General features: G+C 36.6%; 1 protein-coding gene across 2 annotated transcripts in view; it reads left to right on the top strand.

The window, feature by feature from the left end:
* SMC3 (structural maintenance of chromosomes 3) overlaps window positions 1-25,622 on the top strand; it is a 616,656-nt gene that overhangs the window by 541,520 nt on the left and 49,514 nt on the right. For both annotated transcript variants that reach the window (XM_090374164.1, XM_090374163.1), the window contains exon 28: window positions 6,764-6,817. In XM_090374164.1, the coding sequence (XP_090230290.1) occupies window positions 6,764-6,817 (54 nt within the window). The remainder of the gene's footprint in view (window positions 1-6,763; window positions 6,818-25,622) is intronic.

Here is a 25,622-nt window from a genome sequence, read left to right as displayed (position 1 = left end):
TTGATAAACTTCTGGCATTTCCCTTCTTGAATAACTCCTCATGTGTGAATGTAGATGCAAAATACTCATTCAGTTTATCAGCTACTTGAGCAGGATCATCACTAGTCGAACCATCTATGTTAAATGGACCAATCTGATTCATCCCCTTCCTTCTAGAGTTTGCATAAGTAAAGAACTCTTTGCTGTTTTTCTTTGCATCCTTTGCCAAAGATTTTTCATAATCTGCCTAACCTCCTTTGTGACTTGATTACAGACTAGCTTGTATCTGCCCTAGACTTCTTGTTGCCTGATAATTTATATGCACCCCATATATTTTTCTTCTCTGCCACAAGCCTCATTAATTCATCTGACATCCGTTTAGGCCTGAACCGTGTTTCCTAGTTGGTATGAAAAGCTTAGTATGATTTATTCCACCAGAGAGAAGCCTATAGGGAAAATGTCATCCTTCTTTATTCAGAAGGGTTTGGAACCGATGGCAGGCTCCCTTAAAGGAATCATGGATCCGTTTCACATCATCTATTACCCAGACTACCAGTGCTGAGGTGGTCTGGGAGAAAATCCGGAATATGAAGGGAAAATACACTGCACACCTCTCATCGTTCCTGGGATCACTATCACAGACTAAATCTGTAAAACAGTTGTGTTCTGAGGATATCCTTGTTGAAACAAAGTTTGAAAAACACTCAGAACAGCTCCTTTGTACTAACCTTTTTGGGGGAATGCCAATAACAGTAATATCCCATAAGACACTTAACCCATCCCCAGTGTGATCTCTGAATGTTATCTGGACTTGTCTGATGAAGAGATCTGTTCAGAACTGAAATCACAAGGAGTGACACCTGCAAATAAAATGTTCATATGTAGGGATGCGAATCTAGTTCCGACTAGAAACATCATCCTTATTTTTAATACACTAAACTAACCTAATGAGGTTAAAGCTAGTTATCTGAACTGAACTGCACAATACGTCCATATGTTCCAAACCCATTACTGTGCTATGAATGTCAGAAATATGGATATTCACAAACATCCTGCCGAGTTTCTCTTGCTTCCACTTGCTGTTCAAAGGACCATGAAATGACGTCATGTAAGGCTTCAAACCTTGCCTACAATAACTGCCAAGGTGAGTACTCTGCCTACTCTAGAGCATGCTTGAGTGGAAGGAAGAAAAGGAAATACAAAGACTAAAGGCTGTGCTGAACATTTCACACCAAGAGGCAATAAGGCAACATGCTAAAAAGGTTGCCAAGAAATGTTCAATTGGAACTCAAACGGAAATGACCGTATACCACCGAAAGAGTAATTTAAGCCCATTGCTCACTTTTACTGAGCTCAGAAAAGCTGGCACAGAAATTTCAGCAGCTGCCACTTCAATATCAGTTCCTCCTTTTGCTCCAGCAGCGTTACCAAAATCTAATGCAAAAGTAACAGCACCAAAAACTCAACTGCCAAACACAAGTAAAAATGGATGTAGAAATGAAGGAGGTACCTGATGACTCAGTCTTGGAACTCTTTGCAGAGGAGGAAATAGACACAGGACAGCATCCGTACTTCCCCAAAAGAGATAAATACAAGACTGATAAAGGCAAGCCCTCAGCACTTCATATACTGCCTACATAATGACTAAATCCTACAGTGGAATTGTTCTGGATTCTGCCAAAGTGCAGAAAACATTGAGATACTCTTGCAAAAGTATGAACCATTTTGCTTTTGCTTACAGGAGACTTACCTAAGGGCAAATAATGATCCCAGGATGCGTAACACTGCTATTATTTGCAAGGATAGAATTGGGGGGTGCCCCTGCTCGTGGAGGAGTTGCAATCCTCGTGGGCAACCATACCCCATTTCAGCCTCTCCATATTAAAACCACCATGGAGACTGTAGCAAGTTGAGTTGAGTTACAGTGGGGTTTTTAAAGACTGTCTGCTCTATATATTTGCCACCTGTGACGGATATCTCCCAGAAAGACCTTGATGATCTTGTAATGCAGTTGCCTTCCCCTTTCTTACTACTTGGGGATTTTAATGGACATAGCACCCTGTGGGGTAGTGCTAATATCAATGTAATGGAACAAGTCATAGAGCATATGCTCATGGACAATGACCTCTCCCTTCTAAATGCGGAAATAAATACATATTTTCTCTCACCTGCCTTTACGTTTTCTGCAATTGATCTTTCTATATGCTCACCTTCTCTTCTCCCTTCACTTACTTGGTGGGTAGAGGAGAATCTGTTTGAAAGCGATCGCTTCCCCATGATAACCACCCTAATTAATGGGAGATCTTGTCTTTCTGTTAGACTACCATGATGGAAGTTGATCATGCTGACTGTGAATGCCTTTCAACTTCTGCAACTTTTGACCTTACTGCAGTTAAGTCAGCATATCAATATTACAGTTACATACATCACAGAAAGTGTAGTCCATGCAGCTTCAACTGCAATTCCAAAAACGTCCACACTCTTTCCACCTTTTCTCAAACCTTGGTGGAATGCTGAATTGATGTGTGGAAATTTGCCTTTAGCCAATGGGTAGTTGATTGCTGGAAGAAACTTCCATCTGTCATTGTGGAAGTTGATAGCTCATATAAATTCAAGGAAGAAGTGGACAAACTTTTGGAGCAAAATGAATGGGTGAAATGGGAAGTTTTTTTTTTTGTCTGATGCTATATAAGCTTGCTTTCTTGCATCATATGCCTCTACTAATGCTAATTATGCATTTATTCCTCTTTCTCACCAGATATTTTCTTATGAGCACTAATGTATATTCATATGCTATTTTAGTCTGCCATTGACTACAGTGGCACTGCGTGTAGTGGCTGTGTTTAAATGTGCTCTCAGTTTATTAAAATTTGGTGGTTTGAAGCATAAAAAACTGAAAATACATCTTACCGTAAGGAAGAAGAGATAAAGAGGATTCATTAGACATATATTTTATGTGTGAGTGGTAAATATTTAGGCTCTAAGACTAAAATAACTTTAATGGTTAACACGTTCGAAGAGTACTGAAGATTATGCAGCGGTTTAACGCTAATGAAAGGAATTTAAATTTTGAAATATAGGAGCGAATATTTAAAAACATATGAAATCAGTGTTACGTTATGAATAAATTCATTGACTGAAGTTATAAAAATTAATTGTGCGAATATACTCGGGGAAAAAAATAATATATATATATATATATATATATATATATATATATATATGTGTGAGCATCTAGTGAGATGCAGGATGACTCTTCCTATGATTAAAGCTGGCCCCTTTCAAAATTAGCCATGTGGTAAGCAATGGCATACCACCACATTATTTGATGCCACAGCAAAAGCAACTCCAAAAAACTTCTGTTAACCAGATCCCAGATGCCGCTGTGTGCCCTGCAAAGTTAAATTTAAGAAAGAAGAGGGTAAACGTGGCCACCCGAAATGTAAAAATTTAAAAGAAGGCAAGATGGATATGGTCATCAATGAAATGGAAAGGTATAAAATTGACATTTTAGGAGAAACCGAAGTCATGTGGACAGGACAAGGTCATTTCAAAACTGGAAATGAGTTTTTGCTTGTTTTTTCTGGAAGTGACCAAATAAAAGAACATGGTGTCGCTGTCATTTTTAATAAGGAATGTTCAAGGTCTCTTCTTGAATACAATCCTATTAATAGTAGAATGATGATGGTTAGACTTCAGAGCCAGCCAATAAATCTCACAGTTTTAGTTGCATATGCACTGACATCAACATCCACTGACAGAGATATGGACGTTTATTATGAAAATCTCCAGTCAGCTCTTGATCTGGTCCCAAAAAAAGATGTTTTGATACTCATGGGTGATTTTAATGCAAAAGTAGGCAAGACAGTTTCTTCTAGTCCGGAATGTGGTAGGTTTGGTCTTGGCACTAGAAATGAGTGGGATGAAAATTTAATTGAATTTTGTCATCTGAACAATCTTGTCATATGTGACAAGCTGCTTTCAGCAGCACCCGAGAAGGCTCTACACGTGGAAATCTCCTGATCATAAAACAAGGAATCAGATTGATTATATCCTTATGCAGCAAAGGTGGCGTTCCAGTGTAATCACAGCAAAAACACTTCCTGGAGCAGATTGTGGCAGTGATCATCAGCTACTCCACATCGTTCTCAAGCTGAAGCTGAAAAAGATCATGAATAAGGTTTTCCCTAGACAATTGGATGTAGAAAATATTCCAAATGATTATATGCTTGAAACAGGCAATCATTTTCAAGCTCTATTAGAACTAGATGACGATATGCTGGCTGATGAATTGTGGGAAAATACAAAAAGCATTATTAAGGATTCAGCAAATAGATGCATTAGAGAAAGGTCAAAGATCAGGAAGCCTTGGATTACAGAAGCCACTTTTAAACTTATTTTCCTTGTATGCCCAGGGTGTACAAGGAAATGAAGAGTATCAGGAACTAAGCAAAGTCATAAAGTGCTGTTTTAGCCAGGACAAGCAGGATTATATCGATTGAAAGTGTAAAGAAATCGAATACCACAACAAATGAAACAACACTAAAAAGATGTATGATGTAATTAAGTCCTTAAGACAAAAGTTCCAACCAAAACTTAATGTAATTAAGGACTACAAAGGGGAAATTTTAACAGAGAAGAACACAATCAAAGGAAGGTGGAAAGAATACTGTGAGCAGCTCTTCCGAGCACCTGCTGGCAGTAATGATCTGCCACCCCCCCCCCCCTTTTCAAGAGTGTTATCATGAACCAGTTCCACTGAAGGAAAAAGTCGAAAAAGCCATCAGAGAACTAACATGTGGCAAGTCACCTGGAATTGATAAAATTCCAGCAGAATTTTATCAATTCCAGGTGACTTGCCACATATTAAACCACATCATATTAAAGCTACAGGTGTGAAGGGTGCCGAGTTTTTTCATAAAATGATTGTAAAAATTTGGGAAACGGGACGGTGGCCATCAGATTGGAAGAAATCAATTTTCATCTCCTTTCCAAAAAAAGGAGATCTGAAAATATGCTCAAATTACAGGACTATTAGCCTAATTTTTCACGCTAGCAAGATTCTTCTTAAAATTATATTAAACAGAATCTCAATAAAAATTAAATTTTTAAATTTTTTCTGTTTATACTCCGGCACAACAACTAAGTCAGTAGAGTTTACAATAAATCATCAATTCAAATATTTATCGTATTTAATAGTCACGGGCTTGAACCCCGGTCCACTCAAGGAACACGTGCTATGCATTCTCACTCCTGACCACTCGGCTGGCCACTACGTTAGGCCACTTGAAGAAGAAATGCCAGAAGAGCAAGCAGGTTTCAGAAGGGATAAAGGAACCAGATCTTAAATCTACGACTGATTATTGAAAAATGCAAAGAATTGAATGTTCCAATCGTTTTGTGTTTTATAGATTATGCAAAAGCATTTGATTGTGTTCAACATGAGAAACTATGGGAAACGATGACTATTATGGATTTCCCAATCCACATAATTCAGCTGATTAAGCTACTGTACCAAGAACAGGAAGGAACTATGAGAATGAACATGGGGAATGCGGACTTTTTCACAATAGGTAACGGTGTCAGGCAGGGCTGTATTTTTTAACCTCACCTTTTTAATCTTTATGCCAAAAATATCATGCATGAAGCTTTGGAAGATTAGAGGCTGGCATCAAAATTGGAGGACTGAAGATAAACAGCCTTCGTTATGCAGATGATAGATACTGTGCAAATTTGTAATTCTAAGGATCATCTTAAAGAAACTCTGAGGAGAGTGTGTGAAGCAAGTAAGAAAAAGGATTGTTTCTGAATGTGTGTAAAACTAAAATTATGGTGATTAGTGATAATCTCGGTTCCAGTAAAGTGAAGGTTAATGGGCAAGATATCGAAGAAGTTGATGAATTTAATATTACTTAGGGTCAAGAATAAATAAAAATAGTGACTGCTCAAATGATGTAAAGAGACAACAGGCAATTGCTAAAATGTTGGTCGCTGATCTGATAAAATTATGGAGATCATGATCTGCCCCTAAAGACGAAACTGAGAATCATTGATTCGTTAATTTTTTTCCAGTTGCCACTTATGGATGTGAAGGGTGGAAACTGAAAAGAGTTGACAGGAAGAAAATTGAGGCATTTGTAATGTGGTGTTACAGGAGAATACTGCCTGTCTTTTACTTGGATCGAAGAACAAATGAGTGGGTATTGAATCAAATTGGCAGACCTAAAATTCTTCATAGCATAAACAAAAGAAAACTCAAATTTTTTGGTCATATAGTAAGAAGGGAAAACATTTTTCTTGAAGATTATAATGGAAGGAAAAACCGAGGTTAAGAGGTGCAGAGGAAGACCTGCAACTAGGTGGAAGGATGGGATCAGTGAACTTCTAGGCATGACACCTTGCGATGCTGCTCGTATAGCACTCAATCGATGCAGTTGGAGGAATTTGTTGGTGGCCACAACAGCTCCTCAGGGAGCTATGTGACTGGAAGAAGAAGAAAGTGTTCTTACATAAATCCTAGAAAGTTAATTTAACTAATAATTTCTCAGAGACTTTATTTTAAATTTAATTTGCCTCAACATGAATTTCCTTAACATTTTTATGTAGTGTTCATTGCATTTAGTAAATTATTCATTTCACAAGTAAGAAATCAGTCAGATTTCATGAACAATGCTCAATGTTTTTTTTTTTTTTTTTAAATATTTTTATTACTTTATTTTACATAATAACTAAATGAATTTTGTTTTTGGAATTAACAAATTAATTTTTTCTTTATATTTTCAAGGAATCACAAAATATTGTCCCATCAGTTGAACAGTTTACAGGTGTTGGAATCAGAGTAAGTACAGGGAACACATTCAATTTCTATAATCAAAAATTTATACTTATTTAGTTACTCAAATACCAGTGATTTTCATTCAGAAGAGTGAATAGCCAGTTCATAACAAGTGCTAATCCAGTTGGACTAGCTCTGGTTATCCAACTGTGGAAAAACAAATCATTGGAGGCCTAAGTTTTGCTTCCACTGACAAGATTAGCAGGCAGATATTTCCATTCAAAACATATATATGCAATATGTAATATTGCTTATACATGCTTTGACTGGATCTACCATTATTTAATACCATGATATCTATACTTTATTTTGCAGGTTTATATTGTTTACATTTTTCATCAGCTTCTTTGCAAAGCAGTGTTTTTGGCATTCCTAAATATTGAATTATGAAACACACACACACACTAATAATCTGGCTTCATTTATTAGTGAATGGTTTTCTTATGCATTCTTTATAAATCATGAAATAGGTAAGAAAATATCTGAGAAGATGCAATAAATGATCACTGTGTTGAATAAACAGCATATTAATATTGTAAATTCAATTTATAATAGAAAGTTTATTATTGCGTGCATTATTAATATAGAGTCATTTTAATAACACTAAATATGAGAAAATTCTCTGGTAACTTTTGAAATAAAAATTGTAAAACTTTTCACTACAGCAAGTGGCTCAAATCACTGTAATAACAAAATTTTTCTTATATTTAGATCCTTCAAAATTGTGGAAGATACTTTATTTTATATGGCTAGAGCAAGGATATTATTATCAGAGCATTCTTGGATTCATTTATTATAACTCCCCAATCCCTATGGATTGGAGATGTATAAATTCACAAAGTGGGGGGGGGGGGTCACAGGACAAAGTGAATAATTACAGACCTCTAAGCTTGACTTCTGTTCCCGGAAAAATAATAGTCATTGGTTAAAAAAGTAAGATAGGATCCTTTTGACAGGAATTCAGTTATATGTAACTTGCTTTGTATATTTATTAAGGGAAGATCTTGTTCGGCCAATGTGATTAACTACTATGACACAGGAACAAATTGTCTAGGTGAAAAATTAATTTTGATATCATTTACTTAGATTTCAGTAAAGGATTTGATACTGTTCCTCGTGTAAGCTAAATGGATGGTCGAGTAGCAGAAAACAGTGAATGGCAATTAATGGATGCTACTTTCTAGGAGTACTGTTATTTCTGGAGTCCCTTAAGGTTTAGTGCTGGGCCCCTAATCGTTTTTTCAAATTATTTATTGAAAATACAGCCACTCCTCGACTTACGGAAATTCGACTTGAAGTTTTTGCCAGCCAGTGCAAACTTAAAAAAAATCATGGAAACATATTTTGTATCCCATAGGAATATTATGAAAATATAGTAATGTGAACCCAATAACACGTTGATTTTTTTTTTTTTTTTTTGATAATTCATTCCAAGACCTTGGAAGTAAGTTGAAATTTTCGCTATAAAACTAAGCTATTTATCTCTCTAAAAGGTCATTTTTATAATGGAAATCACACTAAACTTTCATTGTTATCATACATTCCATTATAAGAATCAATTTTGAATGCCTTTGTGATATTTTTCTAAAACATATTTAGCATTAATAAGGGCACGTGATGCAAGAAAGCAAGCTTATATATCATCAGCCAAAAAACAAAAATCCCTTACTTCACCCATCCCCTCACTCCAAATGTTTGTCAAGTTCTGCCTTGAATCTATTTAAGCTATCAACTTCTACGACAGATGAAAGTTTGTTCCAGCAATCCACCACCTGCTGGCTAAAGGCAAACTTCCGAACATCTATCCTACAACCGTCTTTCCTCAATTTGAATGTGTGCCCTCTCAGGCGATTATTCTGAGCAAGAGGAAGAATCCCATCAGCATTGAGCATGCTCAAACCATTCAAGGCTTTATACACCTCAATCAGATCACCTTGCAGGTGCCTAGTCTCCAGACACTGTAATTTGCAAAACTTAAGCCTTTCTTCATAAGAGCAACCTTTTGTTCTGTTCATTAATCTTGTTGCCCTTCTCTGTAGGCGCCTCCGTAGCCAGGTGGGAAGGAGCAGCAGTGCGTAGCACACGCTTCTTGATTAAACCGGGGTTCGAGCCCGTCACCACCAAATACGGAGGATGCGGAAAGGTCAGGGAATGACCACCGCGTATCCCGGAGCAATATGGCCTTAGTTGCTAATGCTCCTTAAAAAAAACCAAACAACAACAACAGCCCTTCTCTGTACTTGTTCCAACAGCTCTACATCCTTCTTAAAATGAGGCCTGTATACAGTACTCAAGGTGTGGCCTGACCATTGCCTTATACAAGGCGATAATCACCTCCTTATCCCTGCTAGAAAAATTCCTGTATATCATTGACAAGACACCATGAGCTACACTTGCAAATCATCTTCACTGCGCAGAAAACTTCATATCTGCCTGCACAATTACCCCCCAGGTCCTTTTCATTCTCTACTACTGTCAGTGTGGTACTACAGAGTTGATACATTATTCTGGGATTACTGCTTCCCATATGTAGTACTTTACATTTGTCATTGTTAAACTTCATTTGCCACTTCTCAGCCCATCTGCTCAACTTTTGTAGATCCTGTTGCAGCAGTGTGCTGTCATTAACAACCCTACCATCCTTTGTATCATCTGCAAACTTGGACATTAAGCCTGATATACCACCATCAATATCATTTATAAATACAGAAAACAACAATGGACCCAACACTGAACCCTGAGAGACTCCACTAATGACATTAGTCCACGAAGAGCAGTGTCCATTGATTACCACTCTCTGTCTTCTTCCACTCAACCATCCCGTTATCCATAGTAGCAATTTGCCCCCAATGCCACACTGCCCCAATTTGTGCAGCAGTATCAAAGGCCTTTTTGAGATCCAAATATATGATATCAAAGTTATTTTTTGCATCCAGTTCCTTTGTGACTACATCATAGTATCCAATCAAATTAGTCAGACAAGACTTCCCCTTAACAAATCCATGCTGTGTCCGAGCTGTAACTGAAGTCTTGTCTAAATGATCCTGCAATGCTTCTTTAACCAGTGCCTCCATTAATTTCCCTGAAACAGAAGTTAAACTAACAGGTCTGTAATTGCCTGTCTCCCCCTTTGATCCTCCTTTGTGGATTGGGGTCACATTTGCACTTGAGCTTTCCGTTGGTTGCTTTCCCTTCATCATTGTAATAAGTAAATAGGAATAAAGAAAAGATTCTGAAAATTTATTTATGTTTTTTATGTGATTGAATATTTCAGTGAACACATATCACCATAATAACAAAAAATCCTAATCATTTTTTCGAATTATTTATTGAAAATACAGCCACTCCTCAACTTACGAAAATTCAACTTTAAGTAAGTTTTTGCCAGCCAGTGAACTTTAAAAAAATCATGGAAACATATTTTGCATCCCGTAGGAATATTATGAAAATATTGTAATGTGAACCCAATAACACTTTTTTTTTTTTTTTTTTTTTTGACAATTCATTCCAAGACCTTGGAAGTTGAAATTTTCACTATATAACTAAAAAGCTATTTATCTCGCTAAAAGGTCATTTTTATAATGGAAATCGCACTACACCTTCATTGTTACCATATGTTCCATTATAAGAATCAATTTTGAATGCCTTTGTGATATTTTTCTAAAACACATTTCTGGAAGTCACTACCAGAAAACAATAAAAACAATTTGCATGTTCCGGTTTATTGGGCTTTTCTGTTAGTGCATCTAATTATAAATAGGTAGTAAACTCGATCTTATTGCATTTTCAATAATCCCGATAACTGGAATTGTGTGGGTTTTTACGTTATTATGGTGAAGTGTGTTCCCTGTTTACTGAAATCTTCAGTCACATAAAAAACATAATAAATTTTCAGAACCTTCTCTTCGTTCCTATTTACTTATTACAATGATGAAGGGAAAACGACCAACGGAAAGTGCAAGTGCTGGCAGTGTTTGGAAATGAAACGAAACAAAATTGATTTAGAAATGAAGATGATTAATTAAGAAGTACGAAGCAGGACAAAGTTTGTCATCTATTTCATGGAATTAGGTCTCGCTGCTTCAACAGTGAATACTATTTTAAGGGACAATGCGTGTATAAAAGAACATGTTAAAGGATCAACGTATTTCACACTGGGGCCAGTCCACCCCAACAGTGATCAGAAAACAGCGTTCAGTTGCTATATCGAAGATGAAAAAGCTATTAATGATAAGGATAGAAAATCAGATTCAGAAGCAAGTGTCCCTGAATATAACGGCCATTCAAGCAAGAAGTATTTATGAAGATACCGATAAGTACAGCAAACCCCAAGCAAAGTTCGTGGCAAGCATGCGGTGAAGTGCCGATTGTGCAGCTGCACAGAAATTTTGTGATGTGTTGGGGAAAAAACCTTTTAAATCTCCACAGCCCTCAACTTCCGCAGTGGCATGCTGATCAGCTGGAGAGTTAATTCTAGTAACGATGCTCGAAAGGTAAAACTTGCTGACATTATGCCTGTCTCCTCTCTCTTTTTGTAATTTTATATTTTTGTAATTTTATATTTTTGTAATTTTGTACACTTTTGTAATTTTTCCTGCGCATGAGACAAAAAAATTGAATAATTATATTATTATTATTAGCCATATGGTGCAAGGAAGCCTGAGGCTTTTGCTGCACCTGCCAAAAAAAAAAAAAAAAATTCCTGAGTTACCCAGAGAGAGAGAGGAATCCACCAAGAAAGGAAAGAATTACATGTTCATCGAACATTCCTTTTTTGCTTCTATCAAATTCAGCGCTCATAGTTGCAAGTGCGGAATTTCCCTAAATGTTTATTTAGGGAAATTCTGACTTATGTAGCGTTCCGCGGAATGCAACCCTTATGTTAATCAGGGAGTGGCTGTACTGATAAAGGCATACCAAATTTAATGTCTAAGTTTGATAATGATGTAATTGTAGGAAAAAGTTGAAGAGAAGAGGCCCAGAGAAAGATGGGAAAACTATAATTGATAACTGAGAGAGAGAGAGAGAGAGAGAGAGAGAGAGAGAGAGAGAGAGAGAGAGAGAGAGAATGGTGGGTATGGGAAGATGAAGTGGAGTGCTGAGGATAAAGAGATATGGAGAAGTGGTTGGTAAGTTGTGTGCTTGGACCTGCCCTTTGCAGAACACTGATGATGACAATTTGAAATGTGAATAACAAAATTTTTAAGATGAGTTAGAAATACTTTTGTTTTCAGTCATAATGTTTTATTATTGAGAACAATAAAATAAAATGTTATTTTATTTTGGCACTTTTCTGGTAAACCTGAGGATCAACAATGGTTTAGGGTTTAAAATGTTTGTGGGACACTGTTGGATTAAAATTCATTAGAGGGACTCATAAGATGTTAAAGCGATTAAAATAAAAACAGGAAAGTATGTAGAAATAGTTAATGCTCCAGTCTATATCAGAAGTCAACAAATAAATATTCACAGAGAAATTCAGGCACGGTAGTCATCATTTTATCACTGCCTCATAAAATGGGATAATCACCTCCTTGTCCCTACTGGAAAAATTACTGTATATCATTGACAGAATCCATTAGCTGTCCAAGCAGCCTAGGTCTGTTTCATTCTATATCACTTCAGTTGTACTCCCCCGCAACTGGTATGATGTTCTGGGCTTACTGTTACCCAAGAGCAGCAGTAACTTACATTTATCAATGTTAAACTTTAATCGCTATTTCTTAGCCCACAAAAAAACCTAATTTTTCTAGGTTTTGTTGCAGTAGTATACCCTGATTCCTGTTATTTACCACCCTGCCAACCTTTTTTGTATCATAAAGGACAGTGTCCACCTTCTTGCATGCTCCCCTGGAACTATGGGGTCTGCTTGATGCATTTGCATACCTGATAAACTGCTGTGTCACAATTGCCCTAAGCTCTAGAAAAATATTTCTCAACCTGTGATTTGCAACTCACCAATGTGTCCCACAAAAATCTACATCAGTTGGGAAATTTTGATAAAGCACAATGATCACATTAAAAATGAATGTGTAATAATAGATAAGTACATCTTTTCATAAATTATATACGTGAATAAGAACAGATAATAGATCTGTTATTAATTAGATATGTAAATCATATTCAAACTGTAAATACAACTTCGAAAATTATTAATCGCACTTTTTTTTTTTTTTTTTTTTCACATTTTTTATGTCAATAAAAAAAAAAAAAGTAAGAATTTATAAGACTTGAGAAATGCTGCCCTAGGACTTAAATTTGTGGGCAGTGGGGAAGTCTGGGTGCAGTAGTTTATCTGCATTTTTTTTTTTTTTTCTTTTCGATTTGATCCCACTTTTGTGAAGGTATATTAATTCTCACCAATTTTCTCACAATCAAGGTAAGGCTTGCATGAACTTATGCCACCTCTGATTATTCTGCATTCAGCTGACATCTTTACTCTCTGCAGTCCATGAGGAAAAGAAATTGCACTCTCATTCTGTCTCTGAATCTTTGTTGCCAAACTTAACCCTGTTGTTTTCAGTTCCCCTAACTCTTCTCTCATTTGATGATACTAATTAGACAACTTAGCTGGAGACATCCTCCTTGAAGATGGCTCCTTAATGTCATTTAACATATGTGAAGTAATGGTAGTTGACTTTTCTGTCACAAAATTCAGTTCTGGGTTTCAAATACACATTTTCAGAACTTATTTTTGAAATTTTTTTGAAATAGAATCTCAGTGTTATTATAATGAATTTTTTTTTCCCAATTTTTCCACAGTTTTATCAAAACCCTTTCCTATTTTTTTTCTTTTATTTTTAATTTATTTATATTATTTTTCTCATCCTTTCTTCCTTTTCACTCTATCGATTAAAAAACATTATTTATAACTTCACAATCTGCAATTACTAATCATTCAGAAGCTTACAAAATTTTACTTCACTAAAGTATTCCATTAGATAGTACAGTAACTTTGTGCCGAGTACCTTAGTGTAGATCTACACTAAGGTACTCGGCACAAAGTTACCATATTTCTTTTCCACTATATTGAGGTTAACTCCTTATTATTTTACTAAAGTATTCCATACTTTACTAACATATAATTCCTTCAGTGTCTGTGATTTTATACTCCTGTTTACATTTTAAGGGGGAAAAAAAAACCCAGCAAATTTGTAAAGTGGAACTTGACAACTCCTTCATTATTCAAAAGTTGTCAGAGATGGATAATTGCTACTACATGCTATTTAATGAGCAATCACTATCTCAAAACAAGTTGTGACAGCAGTTTCCTCACAATGTTTAGAACAACTTGCTGATGCTGTTTTTTTAAAAAGTAGTACATCTCAAACAACTTGTTGTATACAAATGAGTACTAGACCATGGTGTTTACTTAAAACAGTCAAAAATCCTTTAGCCACAATACTCAGTTGACCTCATATGCTTATGCAGAACAATACCCATTCTAAAGTCACTAACAATAGTAGAAAATCCCATCTTCCTTTTTTTGGTTATAATGCTATATGCATTAATTATGACCAGCTCAGATAAATAAAACAAGAACCAGCACAAATTAACCACACAGCCAACACTTTTGAGTGTTGGCCGTATGGTTAATTTGTGCACATGGTGATATTTTCTTTTCCAATAGAGCTTTTATCTCATGGCCATTCTCAGTTCCACATTGTTTGGCTTTACAAGAAAGCAAAATGGAATGATCTGCAAAATTTCTATTCTTCTTTTCTTGGTTGGATTTTTTTTTTTAAATCTTCCAGCATCAATGTTGCTCGGATCATGTCAGTGAAGTTATCTCGTAGGGATGAAATCCTTTATTCCATACTCCACTTTAAAAATCTTGCCCTTTATCTAAACCTTGGTTTTCCAGTAAATGTGCTGAGGCTGCTCATGATAAGAATGTTGTATATTGTAATTGTCTTGCATCCATATCTCCAGGTTCATTTTCTTCCTACACTAAAGCTCACAGCAATTATTAATCAGTCCAAGCTAGATTTTGAACGGGTGAAGAGTAGAAAACTTCTTTCTTGTCCAAATGGTAGTCATGCATTCTAGTCTTTTGCCAAAGCTGTTAGCCACAAATTTTACCCATCTGTACTCTCAGCTCTGTTAAAACCTTATGGTGCTCTTGCTACCTCAGCTAAAGAAAAAGCAGACTTACTATCATCCTACTTTTCTTCTAATACTTGTATTGGCCATCTTAGTAAACCACCTCCGCACTCCTCACTGCCTACAGAGGTCTTCTGTCAAAATGATGCCAGAAGAATCTTAATGCAAAGAAAGCTCCTGAGTGCTTACTCCTGTTCTGTGTTGCCTTTTTAACTTTTTAATTTCAATTATGTTTTTCCTTGAATTTGATATAAACAAATGTCTTGCTTGGAAATTTATTCATATCCAGCCAGTTCCTAAAAGAGGATGCAAATCCCTCCCTTCCAGTTATTGTCCCATTGCATTTGCCTCTACTCTTTCTAAAGTAATGGAGAAATCCATTAAGCCAACTCCTGAACAATCTTGAAACTTTCCATCTCATTAATGATCGCCAGTATGGATTTTGTCAGTGTCAATCAATTGATGATATTGGTTTATGTTACTCATCTATGGATAAATTCAATGGAAAAAGTTTGGCAAACTCAAGCAGTTGCTCTTGACATTTCTAATTCTTTTAATTGTGGTTGGCATAAAGGTCTTCTAAGTAAGCTTCCATCTTATAGATTACTGACTGTGTTTTGTACTTGAGTATCTAGTTTTCTCTCTGACAGCTCTCTGTGGGTGATTGTAGATGGCTCACTGTTTTCTAACTTCTCCACAAATGCTGGCATTCCCCAAAGTTCACTTCTTTCTCCCGCTTTACCTCTTGTATATTAATACCTTCTTCCATTGGAAATCCTATCATTGTTTTTTTGATGATAGCACATTGCAGTCCCTCTCCCAGTTTGAGAAACCTTGCCACACATAAACAGCTTCAACTTCTCGATTATACCACTACCAATTCCTTAAATGCTTGTCTTCAGGTAATTCTCCACTAGTGCAAAGATAACTTAGTTAATATCAATCCTGTCTTATATCTTGTAAAAAAGGATTCTTCTACTCCTAAGCTTGTCTTCAATGACATTCAAATTTCTAGACAAGATCACATATCTCTGTTAGGGATTACCTTGACTTCTAATCTCTCTCTTGTATAAGCACAACACAAATATTGCTTCCTGTGTATCTAAAAAAACTGGATTTTTCTCTTTCGCTCTTGGCATTACTTTCTTCTGAATAGCTACTCACTCTGTGCTAATCTCAAATCCACCCTACCATGGAATATTGTTCCCACATTGTGGTACCCCTACCATAACCTCTGTCAGGCTTCTATACTACATTCAAAAGAGGGCAGTTAGGTTAATTAATGACCCAGCTCTTACAAAGTCTCTCCACTCTCTGTCTAATAGATCTTCTGTTTTCACTGCATACCTTTTCTATAGATACTTCCATGGGCACGGTTCTTCTGATAATACATCCCACTCTCTTTCAAGCCAATCCGAACACATAACACAACCAGTCAACAGCCATTTACTGTCCAGCTTCAAATTCACAGAACAAAATTTTCTTTATCCTCATTTATCATACGTATTTCCTGAAAATTACAATCTACACAAATTAAAATACGCTATTAAGTATTAAATATGCTATTAAAATGTCAACAAGTATTTTCTTTCATCTTCTCAGCCTTGAACCAATGCATGGTATTGAGTACTATAGGTTCTAATACCATTCATGTTTGGAGTTTTCATTTTAAAAAAAAGGAAATAAAGAAAGAAGGGGGGCTGTTGTTGTTGTTATTTGGTTTTTAGGAGCATTAGCAACTAAGGCCATATTGCTCTGCGGATATGCGGTGGTCATTCCCTGACCTTTCCGTAGTTAAAGCATTTGATATGTTAATTAGGTATGTGACCTCTGTAAAGTACCTTGGTGTGTGTGTGTAGGGGAGAGGATGGCGTTTTTGGAGCACATGAAGTACTTAAAAAATAAAGTGCGAGTGCTATACGCCAAGCTGAGAAGAATAATCAGAACAGATTGGGGGATAAAAGGAAGAGGCCTGAATCTCCTTTATGATTGTGTATTTGTCCCCATAATCACATATTCTTCTGTGGCTTGGTTGCACCGAATAACTAATACTGTTGAAAAAGAAGTACAGTAAACCCCCGCTATTCGCGGTCGCTGATTTAATATAAAACGAAACCTAAAAAAATTGAATTTTAAAGCGCCATGAACATTTTCCACCATAAAAAAACATGGGCATAGCTAAAATTATCTTTCCCGGTCAAAACAGTGCTCAGTGGGTGGGGGGAGAGGGGTAACAAAATCGCGAACGTGGATGTTTCTCGCTAATCCTTGTTCAGTATGTGCTATACGCTTGTCATGGAATAATTCGTGGTTTGCTTTTAATTTATATGCTTATAAATTGAATAAATTTATCAATTTATATATCAATTTATAAATTGATATGCTTACAAAAGTGAAAAATATACCGTTTTGCAGTGTGTTAGTGAAAACAGACTTTTTCGAGTGTGTTAATGGAAGAAAGGGACGTTATTGTGGACAAATTCTTTTCTAACCCCTACAAAAATATCGCTATGAATAACAAGGGAATTGTGAAAAGTTCAAAGAAGGTGATGACATTAGCGAATAAAATTGAGTTATTAGACAAAATTTCTAATGGTGAAATTTTCTAATGGTGAAATGTGGCAAAACATTATAAAATCAATGCGTCAACGGTATGATCAATCAAGAAATCAGAAGAAAAATCCACTGTAGTGTCCATGAAAATGCGCTAATTGCTTCAAAAATTTGCTCTGTAACTCATGATGTTAAATTAGGAAAAATGGAAAAGGCTTTAAATCTGTGGATAGAAGACCGAACTCAAAATAAAATTCCGTTAAGTTCACTCATCATTCGTGAAAAGGCAAAACTCCTTTATCAACACTTTAGCGAAACTGGTGATAGCTCTGGCGGGATAAGTTTTATAGCTAGCAAAGGCGCTGGCTTGAAATTTCTAATAAATATTACATTTAATATTAAATTGTTTCTTATTTTCATTTCGATGCCATATGCTTGCATTTCACTATGTGCTGTCTATTTACATAGTCATATTATGAAGGTACATATAATATATACATAGACAAAATTTTAGACTAGTTTTTCTTATATATTTCATACTTTGGAATGGAACCCCTTTATTACTATGGGAGCCATAACTCAGTATTCGCGGCATTTCTCAGGAACGTAACCCCCGCTATTCGCGGGTTTACTGTACTTACTCCAGGCACAGAGGTTCGCTCTCTTATGCACAACAAGGCTGTAGAACAGTATTGACAGATGCTCTGCAAGTATTAGCTGGACAATTTCCGGCTGATTTGCAGACCATCTTGTCGGCGTTGCTATATTGCACTAGAAAGAACATCAGGAAAACTGTGTTGGGTGTGTCCTCTTGCCCAGATCTAAATAAGATATATTCGAGATCTGATTATAAACAAGAAAAGGCAAGAATTAAAAATGAACTGATGGCTGTATGGAAACAGAGGTGGGACACGAGTGAAAAAGACCGTGTCACCTATATGTATCTATTTGGACTACATGCTACTTTCCTTATCACTGGACATGGATTGGCAAAAAAACTCCATGAGTTGGGCCTTGTGGAAAATGATTTATGTTCTTATGGGTTACAAGAAACTAGTGTCCATATTATGCTCCATTGTGATCAATATGTTGATCTAAGGCACGAACTGGAGATAAGTCTAGATAGACTTGAACAACGAGATCTATGGATCATGTTCACGGATAGGGCTCTCCTATGGTACTTCAATAAGTCTGTGAGTTTAGTTTTTAAACGGAGAGCAAGACTAGATAGTAGTTCCCGCCTCCTCGTGGCTGGGGACGGTAACACAGCCAATTAGGATATGTGAGATGATGATGATAGCTAATACTATATCCTTCTTGGCTGTGGCTAAGAGGATTAGTGCTCTCCCAAGATGTGTTGTGTTGTTTGAATTTTAAATAGTATTTTATTATTACTATATTAACATTTATAGAACAGCTCAAGATAATAACACTGAAGTAGCATTAATCCACACATAAGCCTAGGCTTAGGAGGTGGACTTGCTGAAGGTGAGTTGAATGAATGAATGACCTTTCCGTATTTGGTGGTCACAGATTTGAACCCCTGTCTAATCAAGAAGCATGTGCTATGCACTACTGCTCCTGCCCACCTGGCTACGGAGGTGCCAAGAGAGGGGGGGGACAGGAGATTGACTGTTAGGGAGGAAACTATTCAGTAGGCATAATCTCATTTGCAGCAGAGTTTTGGATACATTTCTGCAGAGCCAACGATAAGCCCTGCTATCAATTGTTGTAATGGCTGTGAGCTTCCATGGCTCATGTGGAGTAGCATTGAATATCTAACATACACTGCAACCATGGGTAGTATATGCAGGAAAAATATACTGCTCATGCAGTATATGCCTCCTGCATTACCACCACCACCACCACCACTGAAAATACCAGTACTTCAGAGTTAAGGTTTCTTATGCAGGAGCGGATTAAGGTCAGTTGAGGCCCCGGGCGCAGAAAAAAATATTGGGCCCCTTAAAAAAAGAGAGAGAGAGACAGGAAAAATAAAAATACATGTTAACCATTTTTTTAAATAAATAAAAAATATTATGTACTATTAATGTTTTATTTCCAATAAAATTTGAATATAATATATGTATAATATAATTAATAATAGCATAATAATAATCACAAAGTTTTGAACTAATAGTTCAACATATTAGTTCAACTATTTGTTGAACTAATATGTTCAACTAATTTGTTGGGGTTTTGCATGGGCCCTTCAGAAGTCGGGGCACGCGCGCGCGCCCAGTGTGCCCGCCGTTAAATCCGCCTCTGTTTTTATGGTGCCGCCAGTTCCCTATCTTTGCTGTATGTCTGATTTCCAGGTAGAACAATCTTAAAATATATTTTCTTGTGACAGATAATTTGTAAATATATAAAAGGTGAAATTTGATTTGCTGTTGCAGATGAATCCAAAAACCTATGATACTATGATAGCAATGGAATCAGTTTAGATTTGAGAACTGCACCCAAATACGTATGATTTTACATCATTTGGATACAAGGTTTTTACAACAGTGATTCCATTTGAGCATGTGCTTTTCAGAGTGAAAAAACAGTGCAGGTGAATTTAATCAGATTGGTGTGCACTACAGATTTTGTGACAGTTTAAATGGTGCATAAGTTGCATTTAATTCTTGCACTTGTTTTTTTTTTTAAAGTATCATTATTGGGATATCTTGATGATATGCTTGATGCCATCGGCATAACTTAAGAAGTCTGCTTTGTAGGTGGATGAGCCAGAAAGCTGTAAAATAATTCTGGAACAGGCCCTTCCATATTATAAGTGAGAATTGAGAGAAGTACACAGCCTCCTATGTCAACATGGCAATGATTTAGTTACAGACAGTAATAGATCCAGAACTGCCTAAGCACCTGGACCCCCACTGTTTTGTAATATGTCCAATAGTTATGGAGAAAAGTAAATTTGAATAACCCTTTCCCTTTCATTCAGAATTTGTCAAACATATATGGGTTCACAGTAGTAAGATTTCTACTATAGCTGGATCTGTGAGGTGATTTTTTTTTAATGAAAACTGTGCACCTGATTGCTTTTAAATATTATTTTTTTCTTATTTTGACCTGAATTCCTAGCAGTAGGTGAAAATATTGCCAAAAATCCAATTAGAAATGTTTAAATATTCAAAAAAAATTTTTTGAATTTTTTCAAAAGATCATTAGAATAAAACTTTCTATGTGTTCACGAGGTGACTACTTTGAAGTATGTACATTCAGAATTGTTAAAAAATTATAGTTATTTACTATTTTTTAATGAAGTAATTTCCTGTATATCTATTTATTTATTTATCATTTAATTCAGTTTATAGATCTCATTTTCAGAGAATTTCATCTGTTTTAACACCAAAATCAGATAATAATGACCATCAGTTTTGCTGACCTCCTTTGATTTTCAAAGCTGTTTATGTGCCATCTATTAAAACTGCTATTAGCTGGAAACACAAATAAGATGGCAGAATCTCTTATTTATGTTCTGAAACTCCAGTACCGGAATTTTCAAAATAGTTTGTGCATTAAAAGATACATTATTTGAAATGAGCTTGGAAAATATAAATGTGCATACATGCATAGATACTCCAGAAAGGATTAAAATTGTATTCTGAAACAATGAAATATGAGACTTTGCTTCATATTGGTCTGTTTTTAGTATGTTAGTTATGAGAGTCTCTCCAAAAGTTCTGGGGCTGGTGTAGCCCATTCTCCTTACTCTAGCCCCCCCCTCCCCATTTTTCCATGTGATTTCTTCCTCTTTCCTAAACTGAAGCTCAACTAAAAGGATGGGGGGAATGATTGAAAACACAATGATAATGCTGAAAGCCAATCTGAAAGAATGTCTTAAGTGGCAGCATTGTTACACGAAGACAGTTGTATTCAGTTACAGCTGAATACAACTGTCTTCGTGTAACGATAGTTGTATTCAGTTACAAGATGACTAATTTGATGCAGATATATTCCACCTACCTAATAGCAAGTAGATACCGCTTTAGTTCTCAGACCATCAGGGATTCATTGTGGCATGGACTATGTTGGTTTGATTGCTTCCAACAATGGCTAATTTGATGAGGATACATTCCAGCTAGTGTGAGCAACCATATACTCTGAGTGGCTACTTTATTAGGTACACCTACCTAATAGCAAGTAGATACACCTTTAGCTCTCTGAACATTGGGGATTCATTGTGGCATGGACTCAGAGAGGTGTTGAAATGCTGAACCATGTTGGACTATATTGGTTTGATTGCTTCCAACAGTTGAGAATTAATTGGTTACAGAGTTTTGCTCTGAAGGGCTGATCCCCACTCATCCTACAGGTGCTCAGTTGGACTAAGGTCTGGCAACTGGGAAGGCCAGCATAATAGGCTGGAGTTCACCTTCATATACAGGGAACCAATTCTGTACAGTTCTGTTCTCGTAACTTGGCACATTCCCATTGAAAGAACCTATTTGCTAATGGGAGTACTACAACCCATGAAGGGAAGCACCTTCCAGTTGCTGGAAGGTTCTTCCTTTCCCCTTCTCATTATACCAGTACTGTAGACCAATAACAACACTTCCCATATCACCTGTCTAATATCTCTACCGATTTGTCAGTTCTTCCTTGACTTTATTCAGACTATCCTCTTCCACAACAGCAGATTGAAGTTTCTTCCAATGATCAACCACCCACTGGCTGAAGGAAAATTTGCACACATCTATCCTGCAACTATCCTTCCTCAGTTTGAACTTATGTCCCCTTATGTGTGTAGTCTGTGAAAGAGGCAGAATGTTATCACCTTTGAGCTTACACAATCTATTCAATGTCTTTAAACACCCCAGTCAGATTTCCTTGCAGGTGCCTAGCCTGCAGACACTTCAGATTTACAGAACCGTTGCCTTTGTATTGTTTGTATTTGTTTGTTTGTAATTGTTTGTATGCAGATCACTTTATTGCCATTTTAAAGTAAAATCAGTTATAAACAAACCCTTTCTTCAGAAACATGTCTACTAACTAAAGAAAGTGTCTCCTGATTTGTGAAAAAGTCTAAATTATTTGTGAGTTAGAACATGGTGCAAAAAATATGAAGTGTGTAAAACGTTTTCTTTGTCCTCTTCAACAGTATCGACGTTGTGGAAGAATAAACATGTTTACATATTGGCACTGGAAAAGAACATAACCAAAAAAAAAATATATATATATAGAAAGTGTGAGGTTACAAATGTTGATGAAGCACTGCTTCAGTGGTTCACTACACAAATAAGTGCTGGATTTTCAATAGACAATCCAATCTATCTCCCCCTCCCAGGATATCATGCTGAATTAGTTATATTATTGATGAGTTATATTATTGGCTCATTCATGGGCTTCATCCTTCAGCAAGGCATGTAATCTGTGGAAATTTCAATTTATCCCGTCAACTTATGCATCTTCAGTCCAGAATGCTAAATAACCTTCATCATTCATAATCTTTCAACAGCCGAAACTGCTTTTCAATCTTACCATATGCCAATTTTCATTAACATGCCTTTACCGACTCCAAATTATAATGTCTCGACTCGGGTCCACACTAAGGTAATAACGAACCCAAAATTAATCAACATTAATAAATGCCTTGAAGCAGCAACTGCAATCCCTTGAAATGCACTTGAGCAGTGTGATAGTCAACTTGCCTTGGATCTGTTAACTAGCTGGCTCATCACAATTTCTAACTTTGCAGCCTCAAAGAAAATCAATTCAAAAAAATGTTAATAATGTACATACCACATTACATTTCAGTTAATTACCCCTGCTTTAATATACACTGACTCACTCAGTTCTGTCACTACTATAACTAGTAGTAACAACTCCTCTCACCCTATAATAAAACAAATACATTCCAAGTTACTTGCTTGTAATGAGTCGAACCAAACTGTGACATTCTGCTGGATCCCAGGACATTCTGGGATAGCCGGCAATGAAAGAGCAGATTTTGCAGCCAAACAACCAGAAACAAGGATCTCGAAATGCATGAGAGGATGGTGAACCCCGAACTGAACAACAGCTTTAAGGTTAAACAGCAACTTTACAAACAATGGAAAAGGACAGGACAAATTCCAGACCGAATTGCATACTCCAATTGCCCAAAGCATGAGCAAGCTTTAACTGCATCAAATCTCAAGCCATAAAACATCACGTTGAAGCCACACTTTGTAAGGGCACCCTATCATACCCACAGAAACACTGTGGGTATGATATGGCAAAAGCACATCTCATTCAAAGGCAAGCCAAGAAGAATTCTTGGATTCGGTTTGCATCTACCATAAACCGAAACACTAACTCCAGGTTAATATGGAATAAAATCGGGCAGATTTTGGGCAAATTTCCAACCAATTCTTTCATGGAATGGGCAGGAACTCTCTGCTCCTAAGGACATAGCAAGTACCTTGGGCAAAACCTTTGCCCAAGTTTCAGCGGCATCAACTTATTCTCCAGATTTTCATAAAATAAAGACCAAGACTGAACAACAAGCCATCACCTTTCAAACCTCAGTTTTCCTTCCGTATAACCAGCCTCTTCGAGAATCATGAACAGTATCGTGAACTTCTACATGCCATTAAAACAACACACAACAGTGCCACTGGGCCAGATGGAATATCTTATGTTATGTTACAAAACCTTGGTGACAAAAATTCACGAATACTGCTGGTCTACTATGACCAAATATTTATGGAAAACATTTATCCCAGCTCTTGGCATCATGGCACAGTTCTTGCTTTTTTTGAAACCTAGAAAAGACCCTACCAGTCCATACAATTACCGACCAATTTCCCTCTCCATTTGCCTCGGTAAATTACTTGAAAAAATTATCATATTACTTGAAAAAATTATCATAATTGACTTGTTTGGATCGTCGAAACACAACACTTAATGAGTAATAATCAGCATGGCTTTTGTAAGAACGGTCCTCCTTAGATCTCATGATCAAGGCCGAGTCTGCAATTTGCAATGCCTTCATAAAAAATGAACATCTTATTTTGGTTTCCATAAATATAGAGAAGGCATTTGACACTACATGGCGCCATAGCATTCTCAGTGACCTCCATGCTCTTAGTCTATGAGGCAACCTTCCTATATTCATCAGGAACTTTCTCCAGAATCGTTCGTTCCAAGTTCGATACCACAACTTGCTTTCTATGACATTTTTACAGGAAGGAGTGCCACAAGGTTCTGTACTGAGTGCAAACCTCTTTGCCCTTAAAATTGATTCCAACACAAAAGAACTTCCAAATACAGTTGAGACCTATCTTTATGATCTCTCCATTTCTTGCCACTCTCAGAATATGAGATCCATTGAACGGCAATTGCAGATATCCTTGAGTAAAGTCCAAAGGTGTGCAGGACTCAGTGACTATCGTCTATCTCAGCAGAAAACTGTTGCAATACACTTTTGTAATCAACAAAAAATGCATACAGATCCTGAACTTCAGAAGTCATACTTTACCATTCCAGTGACTAACAATATCAGATTCTTGGGATTAATCCTTGACAGAAAATTAAATTTCTTTGAACACATTAAATCTGTGCACACTTCCTGTCTCAAAAAACTGAATATACTCAGAGCTTTATCTGTCCTGTCTTGGGGAGCATACTGTACATCTTTGCTGCTCTTATATGGAGCATTGATCAGATCCTGTTTTGATTATGGTGCTCCAATCTATGATTCTGCCTGAAAGAGTACACTACGCTGGCTGGATCCTATGCAGCATAGTGCATTGCAAATTGCCCTTGGTGCATTCAGGACATCTCCTACCCATAATTTATATATTGAAGCACATGAGCCCCCTCATTGGCTCCGCAGGAAAACACTACTTCTTAAGTATGCAGCCCAAATACAAAGTTGCTGTCAGCATCCTATTGAGCCATACCTATTTAATCCACCACTGCTAAACCCAGTAAAATAAGACAGGCAGTCTTATGCCTAATTGAAATAACACAAAGTTGGAATGTTCCTAATGTCAACAGGCTACAAATTATGAAATGCTTTCATCCACCTTGGACACCTCCTCAATTAACTTGCAATATCTTCACAAGTGGGGAAAGAATCACCTACCGTCACTCAATGTGAAACAACTCCATGCAAGCCATATTCAGAAATATGCTAATTTATTGCCAATATAATACGGAT

This window comes from Mastigoproctus giganteus, chromosome 5 (assembly GCF_048544385.1).
Source record: "Mastigoproctus giganteus isolate SK-2022 chromosome 5, ASM4854438v1, whole genome shotgun sequence".
Classification (NCBI taxonomy): domain Eukaryota; kingdom Metazoa; phylum Arthropoda; class Arachnida; order Uropygi; family Thelyphonidae; genus Mastigoproctus; species Mastigoproctus giganteus.
Note: the sequence above shows the minus strand (reverse complement) of the source record. Positions and strands in the feature narration are given on the sequence as shown.